Source organism: Sebastes fasciatus, chromosome 2 (genome assembly GCF_043250625.1).
Source record: "Sebastes fasciatus isolate fSebFas1 chromosome 2, fSebFas1.pri, whole genome shotgun sequence".
Classification (NCBI taxonomy): domain Eukaryota; kingdom Metazoa; phylum Chordata; class Actinopteri; order Perciformes; family Sebastidae; genus Sebastes; species Sebastes fasciatus.
The window spans coordinates 11931337-11952073 of record NC_133796.1 but is presented as its reverse complement, the minus strand read 5'-3'; the positions used below and the strand labels follow the sequence as shown (position 1 = coordinate 11952073).

The 20737-nt window shown below is 43.9% G+C and overlaps 2 protein-coding genes across 5 annotated transcripts in view; one reads left to right on the top strand and one right to left on the bottom strand.

Moving 5' to 3' along the window:
• The window catches only part of ss18l2 (ss18, like 2), a 171405-nt gene that overhangs the window by 31419 nt on the left and 119249 nt on the right, over nt 1-20737 (bottom strand). The window lies entirely within an intron of this gene.
• Nucleotides 1-20737, top strand: part of LOC141752008 (transcription initiation factor TFIID subunit 4) — a 95620-nt gene that overhangs the window by 13665 nt on the left and 61218 nt on the right. For 2 of the 4 annotated variants that reach the window (XM_074609735.1, XM_074609761.1), the window contains exons 3-10: nt 491-643; nt 1535-1684; nt 2471-2593; nt 3220-3309; nt 4213-4422; nt 10087-10162; nt 11302-11416; nt 18375-18544. In XM_074609735.1, coding sequence (XP_074465836.1) covers nt 491-643; nt 1535-1684; nt 2471-2593; nt 3220-3309; nt 4213-4422; nt 10087-10162; nt 11302-11416; nt 18375-18544 — 1087 coding nt within the window. The remainder of the gene's footprint in view (nt 1-490; nt 644-1534; nt 1685-2470; nt 2594-3219; nt 3310-4212; nt 4423-10086; nt 10163-11301; nt 11417-18374; nt 18545-20737) is intronic. The other 2 variants (XM_074609744.1, XM_074609752.1) reach the window with 2 other exon arrangements.

Below are 20737 nucleotides of genomic sequence, written 5' to 3'. Positions count from 1 at the left end.
TCCTTGCTTTTTACATTTACATCAGGAAAGCAAGTGACAGAATTTTCCCCGTAAAAAGTAAAACCATCCCTACACCAGGTTCTGTTTAGGTAAATGTCATTGGTGTTGTTGGTTCTGTGGACACACATGAGACCCCAGCAGTGTGACACCACGACCCACTGCAACCTGAACATGCTCTGTTTCGCTCTTCAACACCACCAACATGCTGCAACCTTCTTTATTGTTTCCTGACCTCTCATCTGTCTGCAAGGCACGCTGCTGCTCTTTTCCCCTCTCTCTCATGCTGCCCCGGTCTTTTCTCTGCCCTCCATTCACTTCCTCTTCACTCTCACCTTCACTGTTTCTTTCTTTCTTTTGTGTCTTTTGAGGTGCCTTGTATTCATTCATCTCGCGTTTCCCCTTTCTGGCCCACTTTCTTTGATATCTTTATGCTCTCTGTTTTCTTATTCATCCCTCTGCCTCTTTGTGTTGCTCTCTTTCTTCCCTGCAGTCTCCTGTGACCTCTCAGACCACCAGACAGTGTCCTTTGACCCCGGCCAAGATGGTACCGTCTCCCTCTCCCACTCCTTCCAGCCCTGCCCTCCAGACCTCCTCCTCTTCCTCTTCTTCTTCTTCCTCCTCCTCCTGTCCCGCACTCCGCCCAGTGAGATAACCCTCCTTACTCGCCTATTTTTCAGTTTTTTCTGCCTTATTTTTTCTTTCTTTAGCAGCCTTGACGAGTGATGCCAAGAACTATTGTCGTGGCTTAGTGGTAGTCTAGAGGTTACACAGCAGGTTGTGAACCAGGGTGGAGAATCTAAAATATAATCTAAAACATCTTACCCCTATAACACGCAATCATAATTCATTATTGTTGAGGTTTTTGATTATCCTGAGCATTTTTCACTGTTTTTTACTGTGGGATGTAATCATTTGGGTTTTAAAAGATACAATAATGAACATAAACATAATCTTGGAAGCAAAGTTATTTATTTGCAGAGAAAAATGGGAATTGGGCTCTTGAGTGATCAGACCCTAATGTGTCCTCTATGCATTTTGGGTGCATTCACACCTGTATTTAGAGCTGTCCACTTCCGATTGCATCACATGAGATGTATTTTCTTGCCAAGTGTGAACAGGCCCTGAGAGATTGGAAAGAGGTGATGAGGGGCTTTAGAGTGAGAGACTGCTGACGGCATCTCATCTGTTGAGCAAAATCTGTGTTTTGGATGTGAGATATTTTCTAGTCATTCATCCCCTCACGTGTCATTATGAAAAAGTAGACAAAAGGTAACCAGTAACAGATCTTGATAGGAGACTTCTCTCATCAGGTAGGTGACTGTTAAGAGAAGCTTTGATGGCCTCCCGTCTTTCCCAGCCTCTAGCTCCTCACCACCTCCCCATCCGCCTCCTTGTCTGTTAAGCGATGTCCACCGAAGTCAGGACACCAGATGTGACAGGAGCGCTGTGGTGCCCGCCTCCTGTTCTCTGTGGCCTTGCTGCGAGCGAGGCGTCACGTCCTGTTTATCTCCCTGTCTCTTCCTTGCTCTTCCAGAAGGGCCCCGTGGCGCCGGCCGTGGCGGTGACGGCTCCGCAGCAGACCCCCGTGGTTATGGCCCCGCAGGCCCCGGCCCAGGCTGCCTCCCAGCCAGCGCAGCCTCCGCAGATGGGCATCACCGCGAACCCCGTGAACCCCGTGTCCCAGGTCTGTTCTCTCTGCCGCCCTGCCCCCACAACCACCACCACCACCGCCACCGCCCACACTCCACCCTCAAGGGCGCAGGCACTGTCACAGCTGCCAGCAGGCTGGCTGTGTCACAAGCTCAGCCCCGGACCCACAGCCTCGCCGCCTCACACAGCTGGCCGTGCACCGAGAGTCTAACACATGCCCACACACGTTTGCACTCATACATTCACACAAGTGCATACCAACCCAAGGACATACAGACAAAGACATAAAGGCACAGACACAACATGAACAACGTACACATTCAGGGACACATGGCCATAGATGCGGGTTCATATACATCCACATAATCCACACTGAGATACAGACTCTCACATCTCCATATATTCAGGCCCTCATAGGGGCTACAGTTTGATGCCACCGGCAATTTGGGTGGACAGGTGCCATGTCTCATTTGGCTACAGCGTGCACTATGCTCTGATTTGTGACTGATGCTTGTCAGCTTCTTTATCAGTCCAAGTAATTTCATTCGGTATAATCTCTGCTAAGTATTAATAAAAGAAAAGCAGCAGGTCTCTTCCTCTCTGCTCAGGATTTGACCCGACACCTTTCTTTTAACATCAAATTCTGATCCCACATTGGCACTAATCATCGACGAATAACAAAGGAAGAACATTTCTGTAAATGTTGATTAGCATTTTAGAAATAAGATCTTTGATGCTAAAGTCTCTGAACTATTTGTAGCTCGAGCTGACAGTTTGTTTTCGCACAGAAAGTAAATAATTGTTTTATTATCTTCTACAGGAAATGCAAGAGAACGTCAAGAAGTGTAAGAATTTCCTGGCTACACTCATCAAGCTGGCGTCTCACAACTCTCCGTCCCCTGAGACCTCCAAGAATGTCAAGTCTCTGGTTCAGGACCTGCTGGTGAGCCTCAAAAAACAATAAACAAACACTACTCATGGACATCATGGAGGTATTGTGCTTGTGTAGTAACAAAAGCTTTTGGACCCTGTCCAGATCATGTTCACTCACATTTTTCAGCATTTTTCTACAAAGAAGAAGAGTATTTTTTAAGAGTCAACCTTTTTGAAAGTCTTAACTTTATGATGTTAAATTTCAACTTCCACTTTCCTGTCAGGAGCTTCTTTTCTATAGCCAGACTTATAAGACCAACTTTCCTACACATCTGATTGACTGTTTCTTCAATCATTTCTTTTTCAAGTGTAACTATTTTTGCAGTTTAGAATATATGTAGGACGAAGTGAAAGTTTACTCTTTGATGATTTGTTGTATTGAATATTTTAAACCTATAGATGGCAGCATGAAACTCTTTCCAAGCCCTCCCTGCCCTATCTTGAATTTCCATCTTATATACACAGTTACACATTCATGAGCTGCACCCTGAGGTGCCAGGATGGGAGTTGAATGGTTGATCATCAGCCCCGGTGATGGGATGTCATCTTGTTGTGTTCAAGTCACCGTGGTGTGCTTTCGCTTACTGTTACCGGGCTCTCTTGTGGTGTTTACACTTTATGCTCTTCACCTAACAGGATGCCAAGATCGAACCGGAGGAGTTCACCAGCCGGCTGCAGACTGAGCTCAAGTCGTCTCCGCAGCCTTACCTGGTGCCCTTTCTCAAGGTGGGGTTAAACTACTCTCTAAGCTTGCTCCATCAACTTTTAAAATTGCCTCCTTCACTGACTGATTTCTCCCAAAACTGGACTTTAAATTGGCTCCTTAACAATTAACCCTAAGCTTGCCATCTACACCTGTCTCATAAAGTAGTCCTCTTTACCGGGGCCCTAGATTGACAGTTGACTTGACCCCTTAGCTCTAAATTGACCCGTAAAATAGAATTGTTTCCTCAATTGCCCTTAAATCATCCCCTAGCGTGGCTCCTTAAGCTGGTGCTCCCATGTATTTTCCTAAACTGACCCCCTACAGTAGTCCTTTCCCTGGCACCAAGGCCAGTGATGGCCAGGCCTGACAGTAGAATGATACACACACACACATACGCCCCTCTGGCCTGACTTCTGACTGTGTGACAGTGGTCCCCGCAGCCGTCCCTGCCAGTAGCCAGCAGGTTTCTCCAGCCAACCGTGATGAGCGTCACATCAAGGCGGCCGCCCGCCCAACCCGGCCACAAACACATGTTGTCATGCAACGTTAGGTCGCTTACGTCAAAAATCTGCCTGAAATAGTCTGTATGGAGCAGCATCAGGTCGTCAGTGACAGTGGGTTATCAGAAATGGCTGATGGCCATGTTTCATGTATGACATGGTTCATTATCATGAAATCAAATTAAACAGTTCAACTGTAGAAGTAAATGTTTTTTTTACAACGTACAGTATAAAACCACATGAATCACTGTGTGAGACATCTCAGCAGGTGTTTCTTTAGCCTGTAACCATGTTTTTGTGGTAACGATTATGCTAAATTAGCCAGTGACCACTGCAATATTTGTTTTTCCAGCTGTGTATGGAAGTTTCTCATGCATGTCTGTTTTGCTCTCAACTCTGGCCTCTCTCTCTGCCCGTCAACAGAAGAGCCTCCCGGCCCTGAGGCTGTCTTTGCTGAGTAGTCAGCAGTCCCTGACCCCGCCCCCGCAGCAGGGAGTCAAACCAGTACCCGGCGGCCCCCCTCCCGCCATCGCGGCTGGGCCAGCTGTCCGCATACACCACCCTAACAGCGTCAGCGTCACTACGGGTGCCAGTGCGCTACCCGCCGGGACGCACGGACATGCAGCTGCAATGGTATGTACGGCGCGGACCAGATGGAACAGACTCCAGTGCAGACACATTGTTTACATTTACAGTTTATATTTTAATTGACCTACAGTGATCTCAAGAGTTAGCGAAATACAGCCAATAAAATACATTCTAATCCAGTACAAGAGCAGTTATTAAATTGTGTAGAGAAATGTGTAGGTGAAATGTGTGTTAGTATGGAGAGGGTAAGAGCTAAAGAGGTCAAGTAATAGATGTGACAAATATTTACCCTCAATATTCTTACATTCAATAGAGAAGGGCTTGAATGTGATGGATGTAGACCTGCGGGGGGTGGTGGCGGCGTTGTTTTGATGGGTCTTATACAAGGCTGAATTATCAGGCTGGAGAGTGTCACAGTGCCATAGCTGGGAGTCACACAGCCATCAGTGAGTTAGAGTCACACCCAGCTCACAGACTCACTGAGGAATCACACTGAGTTTACCAGAACAAAAAAGTTTTAGGAGAGTAGTACGTAGGCTTAACTTCAAGATGTGCACAGTTATCTAAACAAGATCAAGTACAACCTGGACAGATCTCCATGCAGACACAGGAAGAACATGCAAACTCCACAAAGAAACATTTTCTGTCTTCAGAAAATATGTATTTTTCTTTAATGGGAACACACTGTGAAAAGGTTGACTTTTTCCCTTTTCAATAGGCCCTGTTCTCCAACATTTACAGTGTTTCAGTGTCTGCTTAATTATTAATTTCCACCCAATATTTCAGTTTATTTGATTCAGTATCATGCAAACCTGTTCATAAACTTCCATATAGAGTAGAGTGCTCCAGGGATGACGTATTTATGTAGGCCAACTAGGAAGTTAACATCGCCCTGGTTCCCTCGACAAAAAGCCAATGGGATTATTCCATTAGGTTTTGGATTATTGCAGAAAATAAGCTCTGTGGCAAACACACGTTTATGATACTTACACATTTTGTTCAGCAAGATAATATTCACAAATGCACACCACTACTATGATATTTAAAGTGTAATCGCCAGAAGTAAAAAGCTAACGTTAGGCTATAAACGAACTACACCACGGTCACATGAACGCGAGTATAAACACAACGAGGCTGTAAAGGCGGACGAGTCGGTGTGATGACGTTTTGTAGTCTCATTTAGCCACTTCTTAGCAATCGCCTTTTTTAAGACATATAAAAACTTAAAAATTCACAAGTGGGGTAAGTATCGATTTATTTTATGTCGTAGAACAAAACGTTAAAATCTCCTAAATTTGTGTTAACCACAGACCTTATTTGAGGCTAGATGGCTGAAAAAACCCCATTCAAAGAAACCCATTGACTTTGAGATGAGGGGATACGTAAGTCCTAAAATGCTAACTCATTCCCAGGTTTTAGGACTCATTCCTGTAGCGCTCTATTCACACCTTGGAGATGTTCAGTGTGACCAAACTGTACTACTGGCTGCTGATCAGAGCAGATGGTGGTCGAGCGCTTGACTCAAAGGCACCTTGTGATTATTGTTTGTTATTGTTTTGCCAAGACTTTGACAGCTGATTAGAAATGTGTGAGCAAGGTCACAAGCCAAGCTCTCTTTCTTTCCTTTTGAATGCTACACTTCATTTATGCGAGGTGATATATGAATACAGTTTATTTATTTGTTTTAGGACAACACCATTTCTGACTTGCTATCAAGTCTGATAAAAAGATAATATTATTATAATACCCACACACTAGTTATACATATCTATGTTTTTTATTATTTGTTTTCATTATTATTTTATAAAAATGTGCTTCAGTTATTTAGCTTTTCTAATTCAATATATCATAATAATATAATAATAACAATATATTAAGTAATACCTGGAAACCCATCTGCTGTCTTGGTTGAAGCTCCAATGGTGATGAATTGGAGATGTTTAACTTTGTTGACTCCTAGACTTGATCTGAGTATCAGCAAGGCACTGTGGCAGAGGGAAATGCACACCGCTATCCCCTGACCACTGAGAATGAGCTAAAAGCAACACATCAACATACATTATTTTTCTACAACAAAAATATTTGCCATTAGAAATATTTGAATGATGACATAAAAGTTTTACACATCAGGGATTTGAAGTCTCAGTGAAACGGAAGGTAGAGCGTCTTTAGCTTCTGTACTGTGAGTATTCCACAGTGAAACAGTATTTGAGCGGTGTGCAGCTACAAGAGGGATTTAAAATCAAATTCTTTGCATTTGATTGAACTGCTAAAAAGTGGGCGGGCTTAGAATGTAGCGCGATACGGAGCTACAACACACACACCTCCCTTGTCACTAGTTGCAGATGGATTGATTGATGGATGGATGTCACGATGTTATTGGTTGAAACTGGTTGGTACTAGCTTACATAAGCACGTGTCATATTTTGTTTTACAGGAAGAGAAGATGATTGGCTTTTAAAATAAAAATACAAAGAAATTGATTTATTTTTTATTTTTTCCCTGCATATATTGTTAAATAGGTGCACAATATGACCGGGGATGTGGTCTAAAAGGGTTAAAAAGGCATTCCTTTAATTTCATCTCAACTTTAAGTGCACTTTATTAGGGTGCTTTTTGGGACAAACCACAACCTGCTGCAGTCAATGGAGTGTCATCTGTCCTACATATTCCTAATATGCAGTATTGTATAGTGACTCTTACTATAGTTATTTTTTAAATTGAATTTAATAGTTTTTATTTCATTGTATTTATATTACTCTGCAAATTGTCCCTGAAAATGAAATGTAAGTTAGAAGGAGAAAAATATTGTGGCAGCGTCTTTCAACCAAGGATAATTGTGTGCTCTGTCCCAGTTAAATATCTTTTTGTTCAGTTGTTTCCCCTGGCAACTGGACAAGTAGTACCCAAGGTTAGGGGCAGTTCATCCAGTGATAGTGTGTGGATACAGCTGAAGTAAAGCCAGGTAAGCTGCAGGGTCCAGCGCTGGACACCAACAGCCTCACTCAACTCACAGCAGTATCACGTTAGCATGGTGTGTGTGTATACTGTATATGTGTGTGTGCACACGCAAAGTGAAACGGATGTGTTCACACACAGAGCACAGGCTATGGATGGGTCAAGCGAGGTCAGACTCAGATTGGTCTGGTCCAGGCAGAGGGGCGGGCGAGCTAGAGGCTTCTGTCTTTTACTTTCCCTCCTTCCTTCTCTCCTGCTCTTCTTTCTCGCACCATTTTCCTCACTACTTTTTTTTTTTTCTCTCACTTGCTTTCTCTCTTTTCCTCTTTTCCATCCTCTGCTGTCTCTCCATCTCTTTCCAACAGTTTCACTGTATCTACCCACGCATCGCTCTCTCATCTCGCTCGCTCGCTCCCTCCCTTCCTCCCTCCCTCTACCCGTTAACCGTTGAAGGGTGAAGCGAGGTAACTAGGTCAGCCCCGGGTCAATTTTAAAGCAATGTGGCGGCCGCAGTCTATGTCCAGAACATGCCTCTGGTCTCTCTCCATCTCTCTCTCTCTCTCTCACGCACACACACACATGCATAAAACACCAACATAAGCTATCATACAAAACATTAGTAAATGATCGCCCCTGGCACATCAACAGTCTGAAACCAGACAGCTAGTTGAATTAGGCTAAAAATTCCTCATACCACAGTAGCATTGGTAACATCTCTTCCAGCAGCATGGAAAATACTTAAATGTAATGAAATAGCTTTTAAAGTGTAGCAGTTGTAACTTAAAGTCTGTAGATGTGAGGTTATATTATTTGAGGTTTCTTCTATAATTCACTTACTGCACAAGGATATACAGCTATGCATAGTGATTTTCAAAATGTTTTTTTAACTGTAACTGGAGATAGCATGACATGGTATGGGTTTAATGTGATTACGGCTTGTTTTTATTGCAAGATATCTGAAGTACGACTTTGTTTCTTTAACACATTTAGGGTAGAAAATCGAATAAAATTAGCAATTTATGATGTAATTTTGTTTTTTGGAAAAAGAAATACACCGCTAGTTATAATGAAACTTCCTCCAGGCAAATGATATATTTAGTGAATGGACTTGATAAAAAGGTGGAGAATAAATGGAGAGTAGTAACTGGGCCACATCACTACATGGCAGCTTATTATTCCCTGTGTGTTCACAATGTGTATAGATTAGGGCTGTCAATTGATTAAAATATTTAATCACGATTAATCACATGATTGTCCATAGTTAATTGCAATTAATTGCAAATTAATCAAATTTTTGTATCTGTTCAAAATGTACCTTAAAGGGAGATTTGTCAAGTATTTAATGTTCTCATCAACATGGGAGTGGGCAAATATGCTTGCTTTATGCAAATGTATGTATATATTTATTATCGGAAATCAATTAACAACTCAAAACAATAACAAATATTATCCAGAAACCCTCACAGGTACTGCATTTAGCATAAAAATATGCTCAAATCATAACATGGCAAACTCAAGCCCAACAGGCAACAACAGCTGTCAGTGTGCTGACTTGACTGTGACTTGCACCAAACTGCATGTTATTATCATAAAGTTTGCATGTCTGTAAAGGAGAGACTCGTGGGTACCCATAGAACCCATTTTCATTCACATGTCCTAAGGTCAGAGGTCAAGGGACCCCTTTGAAAATTGCCATGACAGTTTTTCAGTTGTTCTTACAGCTGATACTAGTACAGTTTTATTGAGGAAGCAGCGGTCTTTTTGAAGAAAATACCAGCACTAACGAAACCGCTAGTATGTGGCAAATGTTAACAATCATTCAAAATATACTGTATATCATTTGTTTACAGTAATTATGATGATATCTAATATTTAATATTGACTTTGTTTAAAAGTAGAAAAAAAAATTCCCGAACTTTCTACCTGACTTTTCCCCCCCCTCTTAACTGTGTCGCCAGCTGGCCAGAGGTGCTCGCTATCTCTGCCTGTGCTGAATGTATTTTTTTCTCCCTTTCCCTCCCACTCTCGCAAGCCCCTGCAGTGGATCTCTGGGAAAAATGGCCTCTGTCTTTTTTCAGTAGCTTGAACAGTAATATAGCATGTGTCAGGGAATGGAAAACAAGGCTAAAAAATATGCAGCAAGAAGCAAACTGGTAGGAATGGATGGCTGAGCCCGAGGCCGAGCCTTTGGCTGCTACCAAGGAAGGAAGTGACTCTAATAGCCCAGCACAGCCCCCCCACCCCTCCTGCTCCTTCTTCTTCTTCTACCACTACATCTCCTTCTTCTAAACTACTTTTTCACCGCGGTCTTGACTTCTTATTGCCTTTGTCTTGCAAGCAAATGTAGGTCATGTACAGTGACAGAAATCCATCCTCCTTATTGATTCTCAGAGCAGTGTGTCGGGATAGCCATTGTAGCATTCATCATTCTTCTAAATATTCTGCATCTAACCTGCTTTATTACTGCAGATATTTTTCAATATCTTACAGTAGAATAGAAATCAGTACATAAAACTCACGTGGCTCTCGGCCGGCTTGACTGAGAATCATTTCTTGCAACTAACGAAGTCTGCGAGGGGAGAAAAAGTAGATTTTCCCCCCGAACAATTCCTCTTGGGGATGGTGTAAAAGTGCAGATGTGGTTCAGCAGGCATGCAGTTACATATACTTTTTAATCTCCCGTCTCACTTACAAATTGTTTCATTCTTTGAAATACTACAGTAAAGTATATCATTTGTCTTTCTTCCTCAGGGCATCAAGTCAGCGGGCGCCGTTGGTGGCCAGGTCCGGATGCCTGTGGTGATCGCACAGTCTGTCAGATCGCAAGGTAGGACATCTGCAGTCCTTCTCCAGCCTGAATTCAATCACATGTACAGTATCTGCCTTTTTTTTTATTATTTCAGGCAGTTGTTCACGTCTCACTCAGAAGAACATATTTTAAAATTGTGCGAGACTAAAGTTCAGTTAAGGACAGACTTCTGGTAGGTTTGACTTTCAGCTTTCCATCTTTGAAGAAGTCCTCTGACACACACTTTGCTTCTGTTTCTGGCCTGCAACTTTTACTTCTCCCAGCAAGGCTGCATGCTCTGCCGGATATTTCAAGATTTTCAAACTCAGCCTGACCTCCCGGTTAAATAAAAAAGCCTGCAAAGTAGGTTAAACAAAGATAGCCATTAGTGAAACCCTAAATGATCTCTCAGTAGGCTGTAAGATGTGTAAACAGGCAGGAGCCACAGAGAGAACAGGTGTTTTTTTTTTTTTCCCTGTCTGGTTATAAAGCCTTCTCAAACATTTGCGCTGCTGCTTACTCACACTGATTCACAAACACTCTTCCCACAGAAGCCCACAAATATCGCCCCAACACCAACCGGGCGTAACGCTCCCCTAAGAGAGCTGTGTGCTCTCAGGTGGTGTGTGTAATGTGTGTACGTGTTTGTACCTGTTTTTTGCTTGTGTGCGTACGTGCGTGTGTGTGTGTGTGTGTGCGCGCGATCGGAGGTGCATACAAATTTGATCTGCCCCCTTTCCCAAGATTGCCTGCAGTGAAAGATCTGTAGGTTGTTTTATGCCCATAAATTGGAATGCGGGGATAGTTCTAAAAATACTTTTCTGTGCCTCTTGGCGAGGAACATGCCTGTTAAAATCAAGTTTAAATTCACTCTGGCAGTCCTTGTGCCTCTCTGGAAAACGTGTCTCGGAGCAGGATGCGGTTTAGGAGTGTAAGGAGAGCCGGTGAAGCGCAGTGATATTGACAGAGCGACGCTCTACGCACCAACCTGGGGAGAGCGACAGTAGCGCTCCCCTCCTCCATCTACCCCTGCGAGGTTGACAGAGACAGTTGAAGGTAGTCGTTAGACAGGAGGATATTTGACGCAGATAGAAGGGGACGTTTCAATGATGACATTACTCCTTTACTGTTTTGTTTAGTGTGTTCTTCTTTGTTTTTATCCCTCCTTTTCTTAACAGGCACAATGGGGAAGGGAGGCTTCATCCAAGCAGGCAAAAGTCCCGTGGGCCTCGCTGTTCAGATCTCTGGGAATCAGAAAAACAAGCTCAACGACCCCGGAGGAGGTTCTTTCAGGTACATCTCTTCTCGCCAGGAGACCGCTGTTGTTCCTGGCAGCCGTCACATGGGGGCAGCATTTCACTAAGATGCCCCCGCATGACTACAGGCTACACTCTCAGCTAAGGCTACGAGTGTTCATCCCAGTGGCCACCTGGCAGCCTGGCTGGTTGATCGGTGGTCCTCTCTCTTTCTCTCTCTCTCTCTCTGCGCCCACCACATAGCAACACACAGCCAGCCAATACATCACCCTCACGGTCGCCCTCCTTGTGTCAGTGTCACAACTCATCGACAGAATTACAAACGAGCTACATCTTAATTTAGAAATAAGGTAATTGTGTCCAGATGGTTGGAATTTCTGGATGCGGTTCTGAAAATACCTCTCGGTTAAGTCAAACATACGGTATTTAGCCCGCAGCTTTGCTCTCTCTCCGTCTCAGCTTCAGCTGGGCTTTTGTCTCAAAACATAAAAGGTTCATCGCCCACATGCTGGCCTTTGTGGTTCATGTTCTGTGTGAGTCTTTGTGTATTTGTGTTTGTCTGTGCAGCATATACGTGCTAGTGTGTGTGTGTGTGTTTATGTTTTGCATGTATGCCTCTATTTCCCTGTGTTTGTTTGTGTCCCTGCTTGGGTGCACATGAACATATGTGTATATCCTAAAGATCTGAGAATATTGTTTATGTGTGTATGCGTGTATTGACAGGAGCAGGGGGTTTAGGATTGCCCTGGTGTGACCGGGCCGGGGCAAGAAGAGTCTGGGTCACATGGGCCAACGGGTTCATGGTAATGGCTCCCGTCTCCTGAGGGGAAAGGCAGCGCCCGAGGCTCTGATTGATAAACCAATAAATCTTTAGCTTGCGTTGGTAATTAAGCTGTCAGGCTCGCTTGTTACTGTCGACCTTTTTCCCCCCGCGGTGATCACAGTGGCCCTCCACACACAAACACACTGGTTTCAACATAAGCCCAATAACGCACAGCACCACTGTCACGCAAGAAGCAAGTCACTGATATTTAGTAGCATATTTTCCTTTCATCCAGGTCAGGTGATAATCTGCACTTGTGTGTTAAAGAAGCTAAATGCCCGGTCCTTAAACAGCACACTTGCTTCCATCCATGTGTTTGTCTCTACATGCCGGTAGCTTGTTTCCTTCCGACAAACACGCTCTCGCTGAACTTCCTCGACTCACAATTGTAATTTAAGTCAAATATGAGTTTGCTGGGGCTGATATTGATTTTAATGTTTAATGAGTGATGGACCTCTGTTGACATCCTCTTCATCTCCAATTTTTGTTTTGTGTTGCTTCGCTCCTCTTCAGTCAGCATTTCTGAGCATCTTGGAAACCGCTGTGCAAAATTATCTTTTGTTATTTATTCTTAGTTTATACTGCAAACAGCGTGCATTAAACTCTTTACTTTTTGAAGGTTTCGGCTGAACCTTATAGTTGGTTACTGTTGTCTGAAACCTCTCAGTCTCATTTGCTGTTTATTGTTTGCTGTCGTTTTCCTTACCTGAGGACACAAACATGTTGGAGCAGAGCCCAGTGTTCGTCGGACGCCATTGTGTCTTCATACCAGAAACCTGCAACATGAACATAATGGCTTGACCTGTGAACAGAGGTGGCTGCTGTGTTTCCTGTCAATCACAATGGAAAAAAAAACTTATATTTGCTTTTAGAAGTTGTTCAAAGTTACCTATGGGTTTCTTCTCACAACATGCTATCGGCATTGTTTTGACATGATTTTACTACTTACAACTCAACAAATGTTTAACATAAGAGAGGAGCAAACATCAGAAAAAGTGTGAAAGTGATTGCAAGAAAGAAAAAAAATAATCCACTGAGCTCTGCCAGCCTGGTCTGCTTCGTGTTCAGCTGTTAGTCGGGGACTGATGTGTGTGTATGGTTGTCACTCTGAGCCACTGGTCCCAGCGGGCCGGCTGTAGCACAAACACACACATACACACTGCGGGGCTTGTGGGGTTTCCAGTGCAGCTACAGCCTTCTGTGTAAGCGCTTGTGTCGTTGTGTGTGTGTGTATGTGTGTGTAGTTTACAGTACAGAGTGAAAGCAGCTGTCTCTGTGCCCCCCCCCTCATCCCCTCCTCATCTCTCTGTAAACACTCAACATCCGCTGTAATCACAGGCGAGCCAGCCGAGGCCCTCAGCCCTCTGCCAACCTCCGAGCTCAGCCTCAGCCCCTCCGATCCAACCCTGTCCTACATGCTGGACACACATCCATCCGTGCGCATAAACACACAAACACATGCATTGTTGAATAGGAAAAGACACATAGGGAACAAAAGTTTTTGTTCATCAGTCACTGTTGCCAGTGTCCCACCATTCCTTTTCCATCATTTACCGGCAAAGTGAGTTAATTCTGCCGTTGTGGTTACATCCTCTGTTGCTCTCTAAATTGCCAAATGTGATGCGCCTATTTTGCTAAAAAAGCTTTATAAATAAATTGGACTCAATTAGAACATAAAAGTGACCTCCCAACAGTTGTTGATGCAGAGACTTGGAAACGCAGCAGCCACAAGATTAGATTACGTTCAGAGTGGGTGCTCTGCCACTATAAAGTTGCTCCAAAAAATCCATGGAAAAAAATGGTGGCACTCCAAAAATAGGAAAGTCTGGAATGCTAATATATTTTTATTGACGGCCTCATCAAACTGAGGTATTTTGGCATACACCTTCATCAAAACGTCTACATAACACCCAGCCAGGATGCTTGTGAATAACTGTAGTCTGGGCGTGGGTGGTCTGTTCAATTAATAGTGTTTGTTGCTGGGTTTATTGGCCCCTCTTGTGCCACCAGTGCTGTCATCCATTGGGCCATAAACACACATCCCATCAGCTGCCCAGTGAACCCCTGGCTGCCTCATGGAGAATACTTCTCCAGTGGTCCATGTCTCTCAGTGAGGGCGCAACAAGCCTGGATGGCCTGTGCGTTAGTCACAGGGATCAATCAGCGCCCCCCGCCTGGGCACAGGGACCTTTATCCAGCGGGGGTGGGGGGTTGGTGCGATGGTGGAGAGGGGCGCAGGAGATCTGCACCCCCATCTTTCCACACGCTCAAACACACAGCCTCTAAATGGCAATGCAATCCTCTCACCACCACCTATGGCGTGCCCTCTGTGAAACACAGGCTTGATATGGAAACGACATGCATATGTATTCATGTGACCGCCGGCTCTATGTCCCCGAGCCAACCCAAACCAATAACTGAGAGGCTGCTCTTTAGCTTCTGTGGAAGCTAATTACATCTCTGCTTTATTAGCGCGGAGGTATAGTCGGGAATATTTTGCATTTCATATCTCATTCCCTCCTTTTAATGTCAGACCTGTCTTTGGCATTCTCATTTGATTTGAAGCCCGGCGATCCCAAACAGCCAGAAATCCGACCATCCAAGAAAAAGAAACAGAATATTACCAGTGTTCTTGGATACTGGGTGATGCTTTATGTACTTATGCAGTGTAGTAACCTCTCTGCCCTGTCTTACTGCTGACATTTTTTTGCATGTTACCTAACAGATTCAATGTAGATTTTTGTGCATCAACAGTACTGATACTTGTACTGTAAATACTCACTTACTTTCATCCCATCAATTGAGCTAAACTTATATGGCTTCATGTGGCTTATTCCCTATTTCATTAGGGCTATATGAACAGATAACTAGAGGCAACGGAACAAAATTATAAATTCACTTTCATGTTTTTTTTTTTATAGGGATACATAAGCAGATTATATTTGCTAGATAGACTAATGCCACATATCGTAACTTGCACACTATTACCTGAGCCAGTTTGCAGGAAATACACATGTTAATACATTTAAAGGAACAGTGTGTAGCATTTAGGGGGATCTATTGGCAGAATTGGAATATAATATTATTAAGTATTTTTTCTTTAGTGTATAATCACCTAAAAATATGAATTGTTGTGTTTTCGTTACCTTAGAATGAGTAGTTTATATCTACCTAGAGAGCGGGTCCTCTTCACGGAGCCGGCCGCCACTTTTCTAAAGTAGTCCAGAACAGACAAACCAAACACTGGCTCTAGATAGTTTTCATGTCTTTGCGTCACCCACCGTAATTCTGCTACACACTTGACACATGGGAGAAGTTTCAGCTGGTTGCAATCTGCAACCTCACCGCTAGATGCCGCCAGATCTGACCTAAAAAAGGAATAACAACTTCAATATTTGTGTGTATGAATAGTATGCAATTAATGTATGATTTATATCAAATTCTAACCCGTTGTGATGTCTCCTGCCAACCTCAGAAATGTAGGTGCCTTGGTAAGCTTTGCATGGTACTTAAGTAGGAGATTAGATTTGTCCAAAAAGAGACATTTTTGAGAGATATTTTTTTTTTTATTCATCTATTATAATAGTGAATTTGTCCACAGTGTTTTTCATTCTGTTGCTCAACATGTGAAAAGGATAAGGTCATCAACCTGACTGGAAGATTTAACCTGACTACATGTATAGATTTAAGCTGTGGGGGTAGCAGCGTTTCTTTTTTACCTGAGTGAACATGGCCTCGGGCATGTGTCTTTTTAGGACAGGCCAAGTTATTCATGAAGATGTGATGAAGAAAGGTGCAGACTGAGGTGCAGCGCAGGGTATAATCCTGCGTATCCATGCTTGTGTTGTTATGTAGATCCTCCCTGTGAAGGCATAATTAGACCGGAGTAGAGGAGGAAGAGAGGAGAGAAGGTAGAGGTGTGTGAGGTTCAGGGAGATGCTCTAATCATCTTTGTCAACCTCCCGCTGTGGTGTCAAGTTTCATATCGGGTCTCTGTGGCCGCACCGAGGAGCAGGAGGGCCTCAGTGGGGTGGAGTTGGCTGACGGCGAGTGGCCACGCTCAGACGCCTGAAAGAACTCGGTGTCCCGCGCTGCACACACATGCATATACAAAAGCACAGCGGCACATGCACAAGCTCTGTCGCAACCAACATCGGTGGCATGAACGTAAATGACTGTGGAGGTGAGCCAGTGAGTGGCGAGAGGCCACTCTGTGTGTGTTCTGTGGTTCTTTGTTCCCTCCGTCAAAGCAACTCAGAAAATCCGCTGCTCGCTCTGGGCCAGTCCTGTAAGCACAACACGTCACCGCTCAGCTAATTCAGGCCAGAATCACAATCATTACTTGCCAAGTACAATAATTGTAGAGGAATTTGTCCCGGTGACAACTCACAAAGAAAGTTCCAGCCTTTGAAGGATGCGGGGATCTCATTTACTGTCAAATGCAATGACCCAAACACAAATTATGCATGTTTACCCTCGTCCACATCTCTGCTAATATGAAATAACATGTAAACAATGTGAAGTCAGCGTTATGACTGCGAGAAAATTACCAGTACATCAAGAAAATACAAAGCAAAGTGCGGCAAAGTGGCGTGCAAATGGAGTTTGTTGACATTAGTACATGGCCAGATTCATCACAGCTCCGTGCCAATCCTCAGGAGCATCCTTACCGAGCTAAGCTCCGTCCAAACGCTCTTCATCTCCCCGCCTCACAGAGCGCCGACACAAATAGACCCCGCGATGGGAATTCTGTGCCATTATGACCAAAGCATAGCCCTCTGTAACAAAATGAATGCATATTGTCATCCAAGGAAATATTCATGAATATAAGCAGGAATATATTGTGATAATGTTGGGACATGAATACTGATATTGAGTAAGGGTACGGATTTGTTCACAAGGCTTTTCCTCCATGGCCAAACGTAATTCTTTTTGCTATAGTGGATCGAGCAGCATTGTGCCTTTTCTGTTAAGGATTTTTGTTTTTTACATTTTGTTACGACTATTTCCCTCCGCAATACAGCCCACAGCAGTTTCTTCTAACTGTGGAGGGTGCAGACAAACCAACCAGTAGGAGTCACTAATGCTGCGACAAGGACAAGATCCCTAAAGACTGCTTCCCAAACGGGCCTCTCCCCTGCGCTATCCAGGCGCCATAATCAGTGTACGACCTTCACTGACTTTAGTAACTTTAGTTCACCCTGAATTACCTTGTACCTCTGCTGTGCCTCTATTTTGGAGTGTCTTCAAAATCTGTAATCCTAACCAGATAAAGGACATCAAATTTGCCAGAATGCATTAGCTATTTTTATGCCTCCGCGCCGGCATCAGCCCCGCCCGGAGGCAATATGTTTTCGGGTTGTACTTACCATTCTCTTGAACACGATATCCCAGGAATGCCTCAAGGGAATTTCTTTAAATTTGGCATAAACATCCACTGGGACTCCAGAATGAACTGAGTAGATTTTGGTGGTCAAAGGTCACTGTGACCTTACGTCCGTCCCATTCTCGTGAATATGATCTCTCAGGAACGCCTGGAGGGAATTTCTTCAAATTTGGCACAAACGTCCACTTGGACTCAAGAATGAACTGATTAGAATTTGGTGGTCAAAGGTCACTGTGACCTCACAAAACATGTTTTTGGTCATAACTCAAGCATTCATATGCTAATTATGACAATTTCACACAAATGTCTTAATAGGATAAAATAGTGAAGTGATGACATTTTGGACAGACATGGATGTAAATTGCAACTTGACTGGTAGCTAAAGTACTGCTATAGCAGTATAGGCATGAACTATCCTACTCTGCCTGTTATTGGCTAGTACTCACTGCCTTCGTTGGTTGGGTTGGTTAGGTTGGTTAGGTTGGTTAGGTTTAGGCATGAGGAGTGAGATTGGATTGGGTCAGGGTAAGAATATCATGGTAAGCCAATCAGAGGCAGAGTAGGGCTAGCCTTCACTATAGTAGGATTCGTAATATCGCTGACTGGTTGATGGAGGCATACAACCGCGAGACGCTACTTCTATTTCTATTTGGGGGTCTATAAAAGATTTGTTTACTTAATCACTTAATACTCTTGAAGAAGAGATCATTTAGTTGGGATTCTAAATTAGAAGTTAATGTTTTCCATTGTGTGTATTTTGCTAATCGACCATCTCTCATGTCGCAGGGATGACGATGACATCAATGACGTGGCCTCCATGGCCGGGGTGAACCTGAACGAGGAGAGCGCAAGAATACTCGCCACCAACTCTGAACTAGTGGGAACGCACATCCGCTCATGTAAAGACGAGGCCTTTCTCCATCCGGGACTGCTCCATCGACGGATTCTGGAAACAGGTAAGATAAGTGCGCCTTGCCCGGACTCACAAACATTTAACTGTTAGATGTTCTTACAGCCTCTCAGAAATAAAGTGGTTATTATAGCAGCAGACAAAATGTACCCCCAATCTTCACATCTAAACAACAATCCAAAACTGAAAAACCCAGGCTGTAGTAGTGATGAAATCACTAACTGTTGTCTTTTGCGTCAGGAACATGTTGTTTCTGTATTTGTGTCATCACTAAAGACAGTTTTGATTTTCTCTCCTTCAGTGGTTCAGGCTGAGCCTTTTCTTGTTTGGCCTCGGTTTAAATTTGATACACTTAACAATTCTTTCACCTCCTTTAATGAATTCTTCAGTGGCTGTCTGAACTCACTGGACCCCAGGCACACACATAAATACTTTATGGGTTTGTCTTTTGAAGGCTGGCTGTCAGATTGTCCTCTGGACTAAAGGAACAGAGTTTAGAGGAATAAGACTTGGCAGCGAGATTTTGATTCTTTCTCTCTTTTTAGTGGATCTTGACACTCCGAAGGCACACAGTATTGCGTGTGCTAATCGATACAGGCGGAGAGGTCTTGGTCGGTTTGTAGCATCACATGAGAGTGATAGTGTCTTCATTACCTCTTTTCGCTACCGGCAGTCAGTTTTATTGCTTGAAATACACTTTAGGCTCTCGCTGCACAGTGAAACCTGTGAAAACGTGTAATGAGCGTTATTACTCAAGATAAAACTGTGCCTAGCATCTTGCTCCTGTGCGTCAGATCAAAAAACACACAGCATAATTCCACGTGACGGGGAGTCTAGCGCCCTCATCTCGTTTTATCTCAATTAAAGTATCTGTAGAGTAGCACGGAACCCTGCGGGTCATGATTCGTTACGTGGACTCTTGGCATGGTTGTTATCCCGTCACCTCGGGGCAGAGGGGTTGTTTAAAAATATAAATCTTTCCTCAGGGGGGGCACGCAGCATGATGCAGGGCAGGAGGCTAGGGCGCCCCCTGCTGGGGAAGTGGCACTTATGCAGCTTTGTTGTGTCAGTGATTGGCCTCTCCGCGCTCTCAGCTGACAGCAGTCCGAGGGAGGCTCCCCCGGCCTGCCAGCTCCACTCAATCAGAAAGCCTCGGCTGCACCTCTTTACTGTGCAAGCACCAAGTTCAGCTCTGCTCTGCCTTCTCGTTTACTGTGGAACATCCTGCTAAAACTTCACCTCTGGTTACCCCTTCAAAAAGATGGGTCCCAGCATCTTTCTTTTCAATGGAGACCTGATTCCCCCTTTCCTTTTCCCCCTTTATTTCTTTTGATTCCAGGAGAGGATGCCTCTTTCTATCCCCGTCTTTATTTTCCTCTTCATGTCTCCCTGTGTCTCCTTTCCTCTCCTCTCTCATTTATCCCCTCCAAACAAACACTTGTGCCACCCTCCTCTCCCCAAACCTCTCTCTCCCTCCCTTCATACATGTAACTCTCCAGGCTGGTCCTTGAGCTGGGTGTGGGGGTGGGGGGAGGCAGTTACATTTCTGAAGCCACAAAACAGCACTCCACCTCCCTCGTTTCAGGAACCAGAACACAAGCACAGCTGGAAGCTCTCTAGAAAAGCTCCTCAAAGTAATGATAGTCCACTGATACTTTTAAGGTCCACACACACACACACACACACACACACACACACACACACACACACACACACACACACACACACACACACAGACACACACACACACACACACACACACACACACACACACACACACACACACACACACAAACACTTAACAGGGAACACACAGGTTTTCATATCTGCTGAAAATGTCTTAAAAAAATAAAATTCTACAACCTGAAAATATATTAAAATAAGCATTTGTGGATTGATTATTATTTCAGCGTCATTCTCAAACATATCTTGATAGCACAATCGAGAGATGATAGCAACGACACAAAACATTTTTCATTCTGATTGGATGCTATGTGTTCTCAATTATAATTTCCTGCAACTGGAACATGATTCACTTTCAAAACAAAGGAAGTGTCTCATGCTGCGCTCACATCATGTCAGTTTTACCATGAAACTAGCATGACCTGCTACTGGGGGAAAAACACAGGTCAACACAAACACTCTAATTGTAAGACATGTGCTCCGATATCTCTCTTGGCGCCAGAAGAAGAGTGTGTTTAACCATTAAACAATGTGACTGGTCTCTGGAGTGTCTAAT